At 51.8% G+C, this 17618-nt stretch overlaps 1 protein-coding gene across 1 annotated transcript; it reads right to left on the bottom strand.

Annotated features, from left to right (window-relative positions):
* Window positions 1-116: 116 nt before the first annotated feature.
* Window positions 117-16918, bottom strand: NINL (ninein like). Its single transcript, XM_082480210.1, has 12 exons — window positions 16777-16918; window positions 15999-16109; window positions 15278-15367; window positions 12050-12178; window positions 10242-10567; window positions 6369-6476; window positions 5605-5674; window positions 4297-4413; window positions 3052-3264; window positions 2100-2216; window positions 1826-2006; window positions 117-548 (listed from the first exon to the last, which is right to left on the bottom strand). Exons 1-12 carry the CDS (start codon window positions 16780-16782, stop codon window positions 499-501), a joined length of 1518 nt encoding a protein of 505 aa, XP_082336336.1. The 5' UTR covers window positions 16783-16918; the 3' UTR covers window positions 117-498.
* Between the last annotated feature and the right edge of the window lie 700 nt (window positions 16919-17618).

The following is a 17618-nucleotide window of genomic DNA, read 5'->3' on the forward strand; positions in this document are numbered from 1 at the left end:
GCCTTCAATTTAGTGTTTTTCAAGAGTTAACTTTGCGTTCGTTAAAACACTGACATGGTGCTCTGGCCCAACCCATCCTGACCCTGAAAGCTGATGCTCAACCTGTTATTTAGGTGTCTTGGTGGAGCTGTTCCTCCAAGTGTCAGATGAAGCTGCACGAGCTTCTTTCTAGGATTAGACATGAAGCCTTCTCTCCCATCAGAGGCCTCTAAACGTTGTTTCTTAAGGTGCTGAAGTGAATGAGCGCTGCAGTCTGGGTCATGGGCCTGGCCGTGGTTTCTCCCAGCACACTTGCGCTGTCCCTCTATGAAGAGTCTCCTTCCCCAGAGCATTAGGACTATTTGGAGTAGGGGTGGGAAAGGATGCAGAGGGTTTTAAGGATTACGGTTAGCACAAAACCAAGGCTGAAGAGCTGCTCTCCGTGTCTGGTTTTCCTAATGGAGCTCTCAAGTAGTGGCGGGGAGATAACACTTGTAAAACCTTAAGCCCTGGGTAAGGCTAGAGGTTTGCCTTGCCCCCATCTGTGACAGGAGCCCAAAAGCAAATACCTTAGGGAAGAACAGAGGAACAGGATCGATGCCTGGGGCGTTACTGCGTTGCTCTCCCAGCCCCAGCCAAGGAACCTCCCTGAGCTAGCCCACGGCCTCTGCTGGGGCTTCCCTCATGGCCCTTGTAATCAGGGCTGCAAAGAGGAGTCAGGTGTCATCCACCAGCACAGAAAAAGCCTCCTCAGTCACAGCCTCCTGCCATCTCCTGGCGCTGTCCCCAGGGCCAGGGCATCCCTCTGCCCTGGCAGGCTGGGAATTAAAGGCAGCGGCTGAGTTTTAGCTCACAGCCAATTTACCCCCTTTTGTTCTCGAACCAACAACAGCTTGAGCTATTTTTAAGCCCTGTTCTTTGTATTGACTTTTTCCAGCCTCTGCTTTGCTACCCTCATCCAGTCAGGCTCGTCTAGTCTCTCTCGTACAGTAGTCTCTGTAGCCCCCAAAATCCTAGGAGTCCTTCCACAGCTAGTGGCCACCACAGCCCCCATGGAAATATCCTCTGCTCCGCAAAGAGCAAGGCAGGGGCACAGTGACAACGCTGCATCCTCCATGCAGAGGGTAACGCGCTGGGCAGATCGATAAATTTGGTATCTGCTGATGTTAATGCTTGGCTTTGTAGCCTTTCAGACAACTTATTTTGGCAAAAGCAGGACTCGCTGCCAGTGTGTGAAGGCCAACAAGGAAGGCAAGATGACATGGTTCACTTACCATGTCTCCTGGTCTCCTTTGAAGAAGTGCAGTGCTCAGTAGGGATCACCAACACTGCTCCAAGCCTTGGAGGTTCAAATTGAAAGAAGGCTCTTCCCTCAACCCCTTTGTCCTGCTCACCACAGAGGCAACAATCTGGTAGCGGTTTGGTTTGGATCCTAGGCTCAGGCTTTAGGAAGGCCAGAGTCTTCTAGAGCCCAAGAGGAGCTGTAGGGAATAAAAGTCCAGCAACAGTTGCGGGAGGCTGCTGAAATACAGAGCAGACTGGAGATGGCAGGAGGTGCTGCAATACTGCAAACGTTTTAATGCCACAACACAGCTTTCCTGCCGGGAGTGAGCCAGATGCAGGAACCTGCAAGCCCTCATGCCCTGGCTTCCCAGCCATAACGGCACGACCCCAAGAGCAGCCCTCTGTAGAGAGGGAGCATCCACATTCTCCATTCTACCCAGGAAAATCCTGGCAACGCCAGGGAGGACAAGACTGATTTCCCAACCCCGCCATCCCTCCCCTTCCACACCTGACAAACCCTGGCCAGGACCAGGACTGCCACAGCAAGTGCCCCATCACCCACTCAGAGATGCTGGCGTGATTTTTCCAATGAGCTGCTTCAGGGCTGAGGCTTGCTCTTCTAACAGCTGGTTCTTCTCTTCAGTGCTCTTCTGCTTCAGCTCAGCCGCCTGCAGGGCCATTGCAAACCCCCGGTTCTCCTCACGGAGGTCTTTGATCAGCAGTTTGTTCCTGGAGAGTTGGGCCTGCGGCAGACACAGGAGGCTTAAGGTTCATCATTCCTACGCAGGAGTCCCAGGCAGGCCGGGACACGCAGCACTAACCCCTCTTGTGCTCACCTGTGTGTCCTTGAGCTGAGCTGCTCTCTCTGCCAGCACAGCTTCAGCACTCCTCAGATTATGCTCCAGCCCCTCAGCCTGCTCCACAGCTGCCTGCAGCAGACGCTCGTGTTCCTCCTGCAGCGGGCAATAAAACCTAACATGGGGTTATCCCAGCACTCACCTGGCCCCTGGCAACCCTGGACAGTGCGTTTCCCTAGAGCCCCACTCACAGACCTTCACACTCCCTGAAGGAGAGCGTGGGGGGACCAGCAGAGGTGGTGCAGGATTCAAAGAGCAGCAGGACAAGCACCTAGAGCAGTACAACCTTTCCTAGGTCAGCACCAAACAGTTTTAAGACAAAGAACAGATTTCCCAGCAAAGTTTTCTATGAAAAAAAAAAGCCAATGGCCTCCCCTCTCTCAACTATGTCCAGAAAAGCCCAGGGAGAGACATAGTTTCCTTGGATGCAGTTTTTGTGTCTGCTCATTTGAATTCCTTAGGTTATAATTTGCTCCATCTTTGCCCAGGTTAGTTCAACTGAATCAGTGTCCTGAAACAAAGGACAAAGCCACAAAAGCCCAACAGCTTGTTGCCCAGTGCCTAGAGATAAAGCCACCCCGCTCTGTGCAGGCTACATCTCCATATAGAGGGCTCAAACCTGCGTTCCCCAGCCTGAGCCAACATAGAGCGTCTGCCTGGATAACTCCTGCTCCTCTAGGCACAAGGTATCTGGTCTGGGGTAGGCGGATTAGGGTGGGGAGGGCTCCTGTTTGAGTGCAGGGAGATGGCTGGGTTCGGGAGGAATTAAAATCGCAGCTGAATTTGAAGATCAAGTGCATTTTCCACATGGGCTCTTGATATATAGCATCTTCTGCCCAAACCTCTGGAGGCTTCAGCCACAGCTGCCTTCCAGGCTGGCAGTGCTCCCTCCCCGGTACCCTTGACTGAGTTTCTGCGATTCCCTGCTTACCTGAGTCCTGACCAGCTGCCTGCATGTCTGTTGAGCCTGCCGGTGGAGGCTTTCCTGGAGCTGCTGAGCCTTGCACTGTTCCTCTCTCAAGCTGTTTTGCAGCTGCTCGAACTGTTTCTTTGGCACCATGTTGTTCATCTGCGCCTTGGCCTGCTGCAACTGCAGAGCGTGCCGAGTCTGGGCCAGGCTCAGGCTTGCTTTGGCTTCTAAAAGCTGCAACACCGAAAGGCCGATAGCTGGTTACAGCTTTGGGCAAGCAATGGCACAGACCCAGGGTGTGCTGTGGGTGAGGGGAGAGGTTAGGAAGCACCCTCAGCCCTCGCCTCAGCTCTCATGCCAGTGTGGCCACAGCAGAGCAGCAGGACCATGGGAGTGGTGCTTGCTGGGCACGTACAAAGCCAGGGATGGCGAACACTGAGAAATGCTCCCCTTGCTGAGCAGTGAGGAGCAGGAGTTGCTGAAGGGATCCTCTGGGAGGGAGTCCTCACACCAAGGGCTGCAATGGCAGGAGGCAGAGGGGGCTGCTCACCTGGGTTTGTTCTTAAGACACATCCCGGGCAAGCTGGGCTTCAGTCCCCGATTGTCCTATGTGTCCTCTGCTTCCTGCCATCAGCAAAAGGGAAAGCCTGGTACTGGGAAGCAGGTCTGGTCCAGCTTTCCCCTAGGGCTACCTAGGGGTGGCTGGCATGGGCAAGTGTACTCTGGAAAGCCATTCCTTGAGCCTGTCCCCAGGGCAGAAGGCAGGAGAGAGATATTATTAACACACTTGGAGGTTTCTCACATCAGCTTTCCTCTGCCTCAGTGGTCCTTGTTCCCCTGCTCTGATCACCTCGTTTCCCTCTCCTCAGACGTGGCCTGTCTGGCCCCTGTCATCTCTGCCCAACCTCTGCCTGATCCTGCCACTCCTCTAGCTCCTCAGTCAGCCAAGCTATGGGGAACCACAGCTCCTGGCACTCCTGTGTAAGCCACCTCTGCTCAGCCTGCATCTCCTCTGCCCGGCTAGGCTGCACAGGACAAGGACAGAAGGGACACCACAGGGCCAGCTGTGAGCAAGGACCCCATCCCAAGCTGCATCTGAACCAGCCTCAGACATATCTGAGCAAGAGGGCGAGTCCTTTGTCCCCCACAAAGAGGAAGAGGACAGTCTTTTCTGCCTGGGGAAGGTGTCCAATGCAGCCCCGAGCAGGGCAATACCAATATCACAGGGACCACTCAGCAGCCTGCCACCCACCGAATGACACCCACCTTCTCCTGCGATGTCTTGAGCTGCTGTCGGAGCAGCTCTGTCTCCATCCAACATGCTGCATGCTGCTGGTGGTGCTCCAGCCTTACAGCCACCTCTGCTCCTCGTAGCCGTTCACTCTGGAAAAGGTTGAGAAAAAGCCAATTCAGGCCCAGAGGCTTGGGGTGGGAAGAGAAGCAACAGAGACTTCTTAACCTGTCCCACGCTGTCCCCACTGGGTCCCCAATCAGGAACACCGCTGTCACTGCAGAGCCTTGCGGGCACTCGGGACAAGTGCCCTTATTTCCCAGCATGACCAAAGCCCAGTGGCTGAGTTCAGGCACAGCATTCCGGGGTAAGAAAACCCACACAGATGATAGCCCTGGAAGAGGACACTAGGGAAAGCGGGGGAGGAGGCAACTGGGGTCTGACTGTACAGCTGTGTAACAGAAATATTAAGATTGGTAAGAATCAGTATGAATATAAATGTGTCCATGTGCACATGTGAAGGTACCAGATGAAAGAGCAGAGTAAGGGCTACAAGAGTAGCCTGCATCAACTCTAAAGGGTACCATCCCCAAGATGTTGCTCCTAAGACACCATCCCCAGCAGTAATGCTGAGTGAGGTGCAGTTTCTGGCCCGTGCTCTGACCAGACCACAGCACAGATAACAGGTCAGCAGAAAGCCTGCATCTAACAGCAGGGCAGCAACACGCCCCACATCCTGTTCCTCTGCCAGCCTCCCAGGAAAACAGCCAACCAACACAGCTTTCCTCCAAAGGAGGAAAAGCAAACAGTGGGCAGCAGGTTTGTGACTGAAGGTTAATGGAAGCTGAAGCCAGCAAAGGGCAACAAAGGGCACCCTGCTGCAGGTGATGGCCCAAAAGAGATGTCCAAAAAACAGGTTGTGGTTCTCAGTCACAGAGGAATCCCAGGAATAGGGTGAGGAACTAACAGCCTGCAACCCTCATCCGTGTTGCGCACAAGCAATCCTGGCCAGGCCTTGTGCGCACGCACATCCAAGGGCTCGTGAGCACGTGGGTTTGAGACTGGGAGTGAGCAAAATCCCTGGGAGAAAGAGTGCAAGTAGAAAAGTCAACCTCATTAGAGATTTTGTAGTAACATCTTCCCTTCTGTAAGACCTTCACCGGCTTTTGCCACACGGATTTTCCCTACTTGACAAGCTATAAAATGAAGCTGGTTCTTCAAAGCAACACTGGGTTTGAATGTTTGAAACAAACATTCTTGTTCTCCTCTATAAGTGCGCGCAGTTTTTGTCCTCCTAAATCCTTCAGCCAAGAGCCTGTCAGTTAGTGTTAAAGGCTTCTTACCGATGCTGTTAACTCTGCTGTTTCAGCCAGCTCCTCCACCTTCTCTCTGCCCGACTCGCTCTCGTGTTTCCTGTGGGGGAGAGGGACACGATCAGCTTCAGGCCAGTGAGCAGCAAACCACGCCCCCCCAGAGAAGGGCCCCGTTTCAGGGAGCCACGTTTTGGCAGGTTTTGGCCTGCAACAGGAAGCAAAGCCAAGCCAAAACGGGTATGGTGATGAATTGATGCAGGAGCGGGTCAGGTGTCTCTGCCCCAACAGGTGACTCAGCCCAGCCCAGGGCAGACAGGATCCAAAGTCCTGCAACGCTGTCAGAGGCTGAAAAATCAGGGGATGAAGAAGAGTGGGAGAGCCAGCTTTGCAGACTCTTGGGACCATCCGCACCATCAACCTGGCTCTCCTTGGATTTATGCTTCAGTGGGGACCCCAGTACCTATCTCCAGCTTCCTAAGGCAGCAGCCGGCCACTGGCTAAAAGGTTTGTATAGCGAGGAAGCCCATCCTCCCCTGCCCTCAGCATACCCATCCACACAGCCTTCCCCAAACCCAGTTCCGGATCCTGTGCTCTGGCCTGCCCAAGCCTGTCCCAGCACTGGCTGCTTTTGCGTGGAGCGAAGGGCATGAGAGTGCCGGCGGGCTCAGAAACGAGAAAACAAAAGGCAGGTTGAGCCAGCAGAAATCTGGTTAATGTACCTGAGTGGCTGTTCCTTTTACAATCATTAGCTATCCACCCATTTGCCAGCCTCCCACAGCTGGCTCCCCTCTTACTCATCGTGTTCGTTGCCCTTCTCCTTTGCTAGCCTTAGCTCTTGCTGGAGTCTCCCAAGTTGACTTCTCAGCAAGCTGTTCTCCTCCAGCAGCCGGCACAGCTCTCCCCTGCAGGGAGAGACAGCAGAGTGAGAAAACCATGCAAAAGCCCAGTTTGCTCTTCGCATCCTACACTGGGTCCCTGCCCTATTCCCATTTGGTTTGCAAGGACAGCAAGAACTAAAGAAATCTGAGAAACCAGCATCCAATAACTCAGGCAAACCATGTGGGGACAACCAAGAGACATTGGTAGAGAAGGAGCAGGTCTTCAGGGTAAGGGAAATAAAGGGGAATAAGGACAAACAGCATCAGACCCTGAACTTGTGTGGCTTCCAGTGGCTGAAATTATTTTGCAGGCCTGCCAAGGAGTGGAAACAAAGTGATTTGGCTCATCAAGACACACCGAGATTCATTACAGGATAACCAGGTGGTAAGCCCAACGCCTCACCTGCAATAGAGCCATGTTTGGAGAAGTCAGCTTGCTTGTGAGGCCTCTGGGATTTTACAGTGCTGGACACAACAGCCGTGACCGCAAATCCAAGGTAGCCTCTCTGCCTCATTATCCTTCCACTCCTACTGGTACTCCCAGTCTCCCATGAGGCCATGAGTACTGGCACTTGCGGGAAGGAAGCTCAGTCCTGTGTTAAACAGAGAGTCCGATCCAATAGCTACTGCTAAACCCCAGGTCCACACGGGACCCAAATTCCTCAGGGGAACGCGCAGGAGAACAGACTGTCCATCCTGGCAGGGAGGACAGCATTGCAGTTTGTGACGCTGCATGAGTGTGGAAGTTCTTCCTCTCTTCTCCAAGCAAGTGAGAGGACATGGGTTGTGTGGTGTTTGCTCCCCCTGCTTGGCAGGACACTTGTCCTGGTTTGAGCGACACAGGACTAATTTCTCTTCTAATGCTTGGGAAAACTGCACTTTTAGAAGACTCTAGTGTCTGAATTTGTGAAAAATATTTACTTTCTAGCCAGCTGTGGTACTTGGGTTTAAGATCTCAGGGTTTTTGAGTTAGCCAGGTGCAGGGATGAAGAGGAGCGAGACCCGGGCACTTGACCCAAGCTGGCCAACAGGATTATTTCACACCATGAATGTCACATTCAATATAAATCAGAAAGTTTGCTGAGGAGTTTTTTCTCTTCTGTGATGGCTGTGAGCCTGAGAACTCCTTGCCCCAGTGCCAGAGCCCCGAGCCCTTCCCTCCCTCCCAAAGTCATAGGGCTCGCAGTGTCCCACATTTGCTGTCCACTGCTGGGCATGCACAGCTTCTACTGATAAAATGAGCTGAGTGTAATCCTTGTATGTTTTATATTGGTATTGGGATCAATATTGGTTCTTTAGTATTATTAATGTTAATTATTTAGTCTTATTCTATTAAAACTGTTTATATTTCAACTCTCAGGTTTCCTTGTTTTTCCCCATTCCCCTTCCTGGGTGGGGAGGGGTCATCGGATGATAGAATAATTGTCTAAACAATGACAAATTGTTGTGGCTTCCTCAAACCATAACAACACACCTCACAGCAGCTGCTTTGACTCAGTTTTACATCAAGATTCACGTGCTGTGCTTCCTGTGGCATCTCCAACACCCCTGTGCAGCTGTACAAGGCAGAGGAGACGAGCGCGTAGCCAGTCATGGCTGTGTGAGCACATCCCAGCTCTCTGACCACACTCCCACGGTTATTAAGACATGCAGGGGACAGCAAGAGAGAACATAGCTGCTGTTACAGTGTCGAGAGAGAACATAGCTGCTGTTAGAGTGTCTCGGACAATCGTGTTGTTAAGCAGCCTGGTGTTTCACAAGGCATTTGCTTTTTTTGCAGCAGCAGCAGCAGCACTGTGTTAATTCTGCAAACTGCCTTTGTGCTCAAACCTGCCACTCTCTCAAGCTCTGGGTTCATTTCCCAGACAGTGCACGACACCTTTGAGCTGCATCAGCTCCAGTTTCACCCTGTTTCTTTCCCTCTCCAGTTCCATTTTGACAGCCCAAATGTCATGTTTCCTCCTATGCTGCTGTGCCACTCTGTCTCCCAGAGCTTTTTTTCCCTTTTCCTGCCCTCCAGATCAAGTCTATGTCCTGACATGCTGCTGTGTCTGCTGTGTGAAGGCAAACCATTTATTCATCTTTGCTCTCTCTACCTCCTTCCCAAGCACATCCCCTTATCTATCAAGATTTCGTTTTTCCTTGACAAATACTTTCAGCTTTGGCTCCAGCTTCTAGATTGAACAGGCCATTCACTGGAACAGACCTCTGCACAGGTCCATCCATCACACAATTTTTCATTTCGCCTCTGTTGCTTCGGTGCTGAGGTTGCACCAGGAGATTTTGGGGACCTTCCCCCCAGAGGGCAGCTCTCCAGACACCTTGTCCCTTCCAACACCACAGCCCTCAGCCCCATGATCCCTCCATTATTCCTATTTCATCCTGCTGCTTTTTTTTCCTCTTTTTCTTCTCAACAGCCAGCATCTCGCACATCTTGACTTGTTCCTCCTTAACCTTCTCTCCCAACTTTAGCTGCCTCTTCTTCCACAGCGAGACAATGTTCTTTTCCTTCCACTTCCACTGCTGCCTTTCCCGGGCACACTGCTCTTGAAGGTCTCCCCTTGGAGCCTTTATCATTGGGAAATCACCTCCAATGTTGCAGCACCAATGTTGCTGCAACAAAGCCTTACAGCTGTCCCCATGCTGGCGTTCACTCCATGACAACTCTTGATTACGCTCAACCTCTGCGTCTTTCCTAAGGATAAACACCATTTTGCTGACACGGATTTGATAACACAGCTTCAAAAGCTCAGCCAGCCTCAGAATGTACTTTTGCCGGAGGAGGCAATGCAAAGCTTTCTTTAGGTTGCAAACTCTAGGCAACTACTTGAACGTTACAGAAAGTTCCCGCACTGTTTTGTACTTCTCAAAGACTCATCCATCAGATGTTTTCCAACAACCCTGAAAGCTCCCTGCTACAGCCAGTCCCTCTACCATTCACCAGAGATGGTGGCAACACAGCTGTTATTTGGGTTTGTTCCCCTGGTCTGTCACAGAGTCAAGTCACCTCCTTTCTCCCACACCTACCCTGTATCTCAGCTCCTCAGCCCTAAAACGGGGATAATGACCTAGCAAAAATCCTCCGCTTGCATATTGCCAAAGGGGACTCTGCTCCTGACAAGAGGCAGTGAAGGCAGGCACAGCAGGGAAGAGGCAGGAGGAAAGTCTGGGGGCAGTGGTGGGGTGTGCTGGGAAGCAGGAGGGGGCAGGCATGGACAGGCAACAGTTTCCTGTCCAATTCCTCTCCCATATCTTCTGCAAGGCCATTCGGGCCCCTGGGGAGGGTGCAGAACGAGCACCACAAGCACAGGAAGCGAAGATGAACAGCCATTTGGTGACAACCTGACTCTCCCACAAGCCAGTCTGTTTTGGCTACATAGAGAAATTTAAGCTATTTTTTGCTGCTTTTAAGACAGCAGGTTGTGATGATCTAGCTAGTAGAGGCAAGTTTGCTGAAGGACCAAGAAAGAGAGAGATAACAGGAAAACGCTGATGAAAGCTCTCTTATTTCCCTCACTGCTTTGAGATACAGTCTCTGCTGGGCACTGCCTCTGACACAAGCTTGTAGAACATGCAGGGAAACTTCACATCTTAAAATAAAACCGCTCATGTAAGGGGAGTTTAGACATCTCACTTTGAACAGTTGCAGCCCTGCAATACCGCCCAGATTTTCTTCCAAATTAAAGCAGCTCTCCAGCCTCATGAGAAACCAGCCCAACCTACTCCGGTATGAGCAGGCGATGCACCCTTAGTCTCCCGCATAGCCCCAGAAAGAGAACAGTGCCAGACCTCAAGTTCTCTCTGTCCCTGCGCTGCATCCTCAGCTCTTCTCCCTCCTGGTCCAGCTGCTGCCCTGGGTGGTAAATGTCTTCGGTGTGCTGTTGTACGACCCTGGCCTGCTCCATCTCAAACTTCTCCTCCAGCTCCGGGCTCCACACACATTTTTGCTCTTTCAGACTATCAATGACGTTCCAGTACTTTGCAACTGTTTCTTCCAGCTCTTTTTTCTGGTCTTCCATCTTGCGCATCTCAGCCTTGAAGCTTTCCTCACTGTCCTTCCTCTTTCTCTCAAAGTTTCTCCTCATTAACTCGATTTCCTCCTCGTAATAGTTTATCTGGTGGGAGGAGACAGGATTTGGATATTGGCATCATGCTCCCAAGAACTCCCCTCTCCTGCAATAGCTCTGACTCAGATTGATCTATTGGTCCCTCTCAACAGAGGACACTCTTCAGGCAGCTCTGGTCCCTACTGACCTTAGGGCAATAATCAGTCTCATGCAGCAGCCTCTAACAAGCAGGTATCGGTGGTCCCAGCTCTTCCCAGTAAGCAGCACAGTTCTCCCCTTTCTCCTTGTTTGCAAGGGACCTCAGCGAGGAGAAGGGAGAGGCCAGGGCATCATCCGCCACTGCTCCTCATATCCTTCCTCCACCCCTGTCCTGGTTTCAGCTGGGATAGAGTTAATTTTCTTCCTAGTAGCTGCTGTGTTTTGGATTTAGTATGGGAACAACACTGATAAAACATATTGGTTTAGTTGTTGCTAAGTAATGCTTATATTAAGTCGAGGACTTTTTCAGCTTCCCATAGAAACTGAGAGGGAGCATAGACGGGACAAGCTGGCCAAAGGGATATTCCATACCATAGAGGTCATGCTCAGTATATACATGGGGGTTGGCCAGGGAACAGGAATCCATGATTGCTGCTCGGGACAGGCTGGGCAATCGATCGTCGGGTGCTGAGCAACTGTATTACATCACCATTTTGTATCCTGCTGGGGGGTGAGTGAGTGAACGGCTGCGTGGCCCTAGTTGCCAGCTGGGGTTAAACCACCACAACCCCGCAGAGTGGTCCCTTGTGCAAGATGTGGTGGTGAGCAGCTGCTGCTCCCCACAGCTCCCCTGTAAACACTAAAAACTCTTGGGATTTGATGAGCACAAAGGCAGGACTGCAAAGCAAGCTGAAGATCTGCAAGCAGCTTTGTGCTGCTTGAACTGTTCATCACCTGTGTGACAGTTTAGGATTTACTCTTGCAGTGCTGCAGCGGAAACCCAGCAGGCATCCCCAACCCCTCAGTTCAGCAGCAAAAGGAGTGAAGGTGGAAACTGAGGCCTCTCACATGAGCGCTCGCTGCTGTCTAAAGGGAGGGCAGGGCTCAACTGTCACCTTAGGGCAAGCAGGTTAAAACCGTCCTGCAAGCCCAGGGAGACTGGGCTCTGATACCCACCCCGTGCCCTCAGGAGACACCTGGCTGCTTCTCCTCTTGGGCCTGTCACTGGTTTCACCGCAACAGCAATACTGAGTAGAGTACATCTCTGGTTCCCCATAAGAAGCAAGACCCACACAAACATTTTGCAAGGTGGCAGAGATTTCCACAGCGCCTTTGCCAGCCAGGGAGGGCTCCAAACCCTCCTACCAGCTAAGATGGGCTGGGGAAGCACATGCAATAACCCCAGTGGAGAGATGAGGTACCACCCTGCTTCCCAGCCTGAACTTTCTCCAGCAACCCTCCTGGAGCAGATGCTCCGTCAGCCGTTCTGCAGCAGGGTGCTTACCAAGCAGTTGTGCCAAGAGGTCAGGACATCTCCCCCACCCCCCTCACCTTGGTTTCCAGCTGCACCTTCAGATCCTGCAGCTGCTCTTGGAGCTGCTCCATTGAGAGTGATGCCTCTGTGCACGCAGAAGTGGGAACCAGAGGGCTGGGAGAGCGGCACACTGGCAGAGAGGAGCACTGTGAGGACACACCTACAAGACACAGAATCACAGAATCATAGAATCGTCTAGATTGGAAGGGACCTTGAAGATCATCGAGTCCAACCATTAGCCTAAGACTGCCAAAACCACCACTAAACCATGTCCCTCAGCACCACGTCTGCCCGTCTTTTAAATACCTCCAGGGGTGGTGACTCAATCACTTCCCTGGGCAGCCTGTTCCAATGCTTGACAACCCCTTCTGTGAAGAAATTTTTCCTAAGATCCATCCTAAACCTCCCCTGGTGCAACTTGAGGCCCTTTCCTCTTGTCCTATCACTTGTGCCTTGGGAGACGAGAGCGACTCCCTCTCCTACAACCTCCTTTCAGTTCGTTGTAGAGAGCGAACAGGACAGGCCTGGCTGTCCTGATCAGGATGGCTGCAGATTCATAGAGTCAAGTCCACACAACCCCAAAAGATGGAGATCCCCCATCTATCTGGCAACCAGTCCCAGGGCCGCATCAACATTCTGGGCCAGAATTTTTTTCCTAATGCTCAACCTGAATCTCCCAACCCACAGTTTGGAGCTACTTCCTCTTTATTATATTGTGTTTCCTCAACAGTGAAAATCTACCTGTTCACTCCCAGCTGCCTAGTCCACAGGTCACCATCACCAGCTCTCGAGTTGGAAGAGCCTCCTTCCCTCCATCTGCCTCCTCCGCACCACCCATTACCCCCTTCATCCCTCCCATGGCTGCCCGATGCCAGAACTGGCAGCAGCAGCTCAGGCACAAAAAGCCGCCCCACACCCCCATGGAAAATCCAATCCAGAGGGAACCTTGTTCTGGCTGAGAAGATGGACAGGCACCTCCTGCATTTTACCTCCTGCTGGCAGCCCTCTCTCAGCCCCGCTCTCCCGTAGCTGGAGACGCAGCCTTTCCAGCTCCCTCCACAGCACTCCATTCTGGTCCCACAGCACCTGAAGCAGAGACTGGTCACGACATGGCTACGAAGCTCACCAGGGCTGCAGAGGGCCAAGCACCCACCGCTCTCAGCAGCCATGTGCACTCAGGGCCTCTTGCAGCATGAAGAGCAGAGCCCTCTCGCCAGCACAATCAGAGAATAAGGCAGGGGGATTTTCTTCCATCCCAAACAGGCAGAGATAAGAGATTTTGGAAGAGCCAGAGAAGAAATACAAGCCTAGATTACAGCGACCAGTATGACAAGAACCATCACTAAACACTGTAAAGCATGAAAAGCCACAAGCAACTGACCCCACATGCAAAAGCACACAATACCAGGGGCTTTTGCAGACACCTCAGAAGGCTGGACCTCCTCAGCTCCTCCTGATCTAAACAAAACCATTGCTAGTGACCAACACACAAGAAACACTGTGATCTAAGTATGATCCCTCACTCAGCCCTGAGGTTTGCGTTTCCATCCTCAAGACACTCCTGTGGGCACCTGGGCTAGCCAACAAGCACTACCACGCGCAGACAAAGAAACAGCAGGATTTACAGCGAAGCAAGTCTGGAAGGGAACGTTTCCAGGTTGCAGAAGGAATAAAGTGAGGCGAGAAGGTGCTGATCCCATGGGAAGCAGAGCACAAGGCAGGTCCTGCTGCCTGCTTAGCACAGAGACACCCTCAGATGCCAGCATAGGAGTTTATCCCATCTCAGTGCCAACACTACCCTGCAGCAAGGAGTCCCACGGCTGAACACCACACTATGAGTCATCACAGCAGTGCAACGAGCCACTTCCATGAGGGTGTCGGAAGCCAGGCAACTGCTTGTTTCACTTCACACTCTCCATCCCGTAGTGGAAGCAACAGCGTACAAGGCATCCTGGCTCCCTCCGGACTGTCCACTTTGAGCAGACATCAAATTATATCCCATATGATGCCACCCAGGAAAATGATGGGCTGCAAGAGCCTATGAACTAGGATACTTCCAAAGATCCAAATTAATAAATATTGAGCAGATCCAGTCAAATGCAAACCCAGTTTATTTAATCTCCATCTAAACAGGAGTGCAGAGGAGGAGGGGCGCTGACAGCATTCAACAAGGGTAAAGGATAAACCCGAGTGGGTGCCTTTACAGGGGCAGATGAAGCCTGAAAGGTGAACCTCTCCATCCATCAGCTTTCTCATGAACAACTCTGAGGCTTCTCAACGGGAGGAAAAATTACAGCACTGAGCATCTTCAACCCTCTGGTGCCACCTGGAGCAATGCTGCGCTGCATAGTGCTCCAGCATGTTTGCCTTTAATTACAGCTTCAAGAGGGGCTGTCTGCTGTATCTGCGAAAAGGCTTTGCTGAAAATGCAGATTTCAGCCCCTGCTGGGGCAGATTTAATGTCTCTACTCAATGGTATTCCCCAGTCACACACAGCACTTGGAAACAAATGGGCAATGCAATAAGCACAGGACTCAGAAGCCAAGGCACAGAACACCCAGCAACTCACAACATGCAAGATACACATCACTTAAAGACAACAGAAGAGAAACGGAGGCTGTGCTCACATGCCCAAGAGTCCAAAGCTCTGGGCAGGAGCACAGCACCCTGCAAGAGGTATAACATCCCCCCCCCAATGGCTGGACCACACACACACCAGGTACCTGGACAGGCTCACCTTGACTCTCTAGCAGAGTCCAGCAGCAACAAGTTTTGCAGGGGTTGTTAAAGCGGGGTAAGAAAGGGGAAGGGAAAAACAAAATGATAAAAGAATTTAGCTGATAACATGCTTTCCAAAGAAGAACAGCTTTCTCCTTGCGTTCGAGATGAAATGCAACACAGCCCAGTGTAGTCTGTCCTTATACACAGAGCTACGTGGTTCCCAAACAAAGTGGCCCATGGCTACAGGGTGGCAGGAAGGGAGGAATTTACGACCCACCCCAATTCCTCCCCTGCCAGTATTCCAGCAAGAGTACCAACCCACAGAGGGTTGTAGGAGCAAGGAGACAGGCTGCTTTAGTGGGGGCACAGCTGTGTCCTGCCTCCTGCCAAAGGACACCGAGCAAGGCATCTGCACTCTGATCGGGGCTGCCTCCTTGCTCTCCCCCAGGCCAAAGTGCCCAACAGATGTGACAATGAGAGCTGCATTTTCATGACAGCATTGCTGGAGAGCTGCCCACCCGTACCTGGCACTGCCGCTCATACTCCAGGACAATCTCTGCAAAGCGCTCGCTCTGGTTCAGGAGCTCTGGGCTGTGGGGCTCCACCTGGCCCAGCTGCACAAGCACAGGGAAACAATTCTCATCAAAGGAATGATCACTTCTCCAAATGGAGAGGCAAAAGCTCTACTAAATCACTGGACCCATGGCGCTACACCCATGGATTCAATGGCAGGGTTCCTATTCACACCTGTGGAATAGGTCAGATGCAGACAGTGGAGGAAAAACATTTTTCTTCAAGTGTGAGAGACACAAACCACAGGCAGGCGAGCTTTCCCATACTGGCTAACAAGACCACAGACTCATTTCCTTCCCCAGATCCATTTTACCAGGCACCTTGCTGAAGTGGAAGACACTAAAACTAACCCTTTACTTCAACACTTGTGAAAAAGAAAGCTTCTCTTTTTCTAGAAACCAAACTCTAAAGTTCGCACTTGAAGACTGCAGATCTGTAGAGTTTTCTACAATTGCAAACTTTCCTCATCCTTTTTTTTTTTTTCAAACTTTGAAAACCCTAAATTAAAAGCCAACATTTTTTCTTTCTGGGTTGTCATTAATGTGCAGAAGAGTTCAAATAGGGGGAGACCATAACAGACCCAAAATACATCAACTTTCACAGAAAAGGGTCCCTCTTGTGATGAGTTCCTAAAAAGTTCCTATTTAACCACAACAGAGAAAGAAAGGCTACCTTGTCCTTCACAACGCGGCTGAGTTCTTTCTGTAGCTCCAACACTAGCTTCTCAGAGGCCGCCAGTTTCTCAGCCATCTCCGTGACCTTGTTTTGCAGCTGTGTGTTCTCCTGCAGACAAAAGGGAGAAGATTCTCTTGATGTTGTGGGTCCCCTCATCACAGGATGGGTTCATCGGCCACAAGTTTTCAGCAGGAAGCTGTAAAACAACCGGCACATCAGCATGCCGAACGCAGCACAACTCGCAGGAGACCCTACTTTGGACAGCACGGTGCTGATACGCACCAAGTGGGCTGGGGTTTGGCTTACCTCCCCAAAGGGCAGACAAAGGAGTGGGTTTTGCAGAAGACAGCCCCACAGGTTCACCTCCACCTCTGCTTCACAAAACTATGGTTTCCCTCACAGCCAACAAAGGCAACAAGTCCTGAGCTATCTCTGTCTGTAGTACGCTGAACAGCGTGGGAAAATCCCAGACGCGGACACCACAGTCTCTGCTTTTGGCACGGTCCCTGGCACAATTTAGGCTCAGCCACCAGGTCTTCAGGTGTTACCAAGGGCCAAATCACTCCCAACAAACAACATGGGGGTTTAATAACATCATTTCAAGGGAACAAGCTCTGTATTTAATTCAATAGCATGGATATGGCTGATGATTTTTCCTGCATAAAACTCCTGTCCTACCCTGCAAGAGGAACACAAACCATCCATTTTTGTCACCACCCCTGTTCTGCCTCCTCTGAAGAAGTGAAGGTGTTTCACCCAGGGCAGTTTTACTTACCTTCATTGTGTGGTTCAGTCTCCCTCGCAGGCTGGCCTCTTTGCCCTGGAGGAACCGTGTATCAGCCTCCAGCTTTGCTTGGTGATTGACTGCTTGCTGCAAAAGCAGCTCTTTTGCCTCGATTTCTGCCTGAACATCCCTGGGGGAAAAAAAGCAACATGCTTGGGGCACCCAGAGTGTGTTCTCAGGTGGCCACGAGGTCCAGACACCCCCTCTCACCATGCACAAAGCAGGAGATGAGAGCTTGGTTGGAGGGATGCTGGGACAGTAGTGGGAGGGGTTCTTCAGGGACTCCTCTGCCACTGACACATTGGCAAAACAAGTGGGAGATTCATGAAGGGAGACTGGGATGGGAGGGAGAGGCTGTGGGCACCCACAGGAAAACCATTTTCCCTGCCCCACCAAAAGGACCTCTCCTACTTGAGCTTGCTCTGGGTGTGCTCGAGAGCGATGTACTGCTCGTCCAACTCCCTGTCAAGCTGCAGGCAGCATCTCTCCACTTTCTCCAAGTCCAGCCTCGCCTTGTCCCTCTCCCTGGCGATCTGCCTCACCTGGATCCTGCAGGCACGGCGAGCAGTGCATTAAGAGACATCTCACACACCCCACAGAAGGGCCCTCCTCACAGGGGGCAGCACCCTTACCTGAGGCACTGCAGTTTGTATCCGTAGGAGGTGACGGCTGCATGCTGAAGCCCACTCCTGGGGACCATGAGCGTGTTGTCCAAAGCTGCAGGCAGCTCTGCCAGCCTCACCTGCTCCTCTGTGCTGCTGCTCAGCCTCTGCAAGGACAGCGCAGACTGAAATCACTTTCCCCCTCTTCCAGCAGCACCAACAGGACTTCTG

This window comes from Vanellus vanellus (genome assembly GCF_965231255.1).
Source record: "Vanellus vanellus genome assembly, chromosome: 3".
In the NCBI taxonomy this organism is placed as follows: Eukaryota; Metazoa; Chordata; class Aves; order Charadriiformes; family Charadriidae; genus Vanellus; species Vanellus vanellus.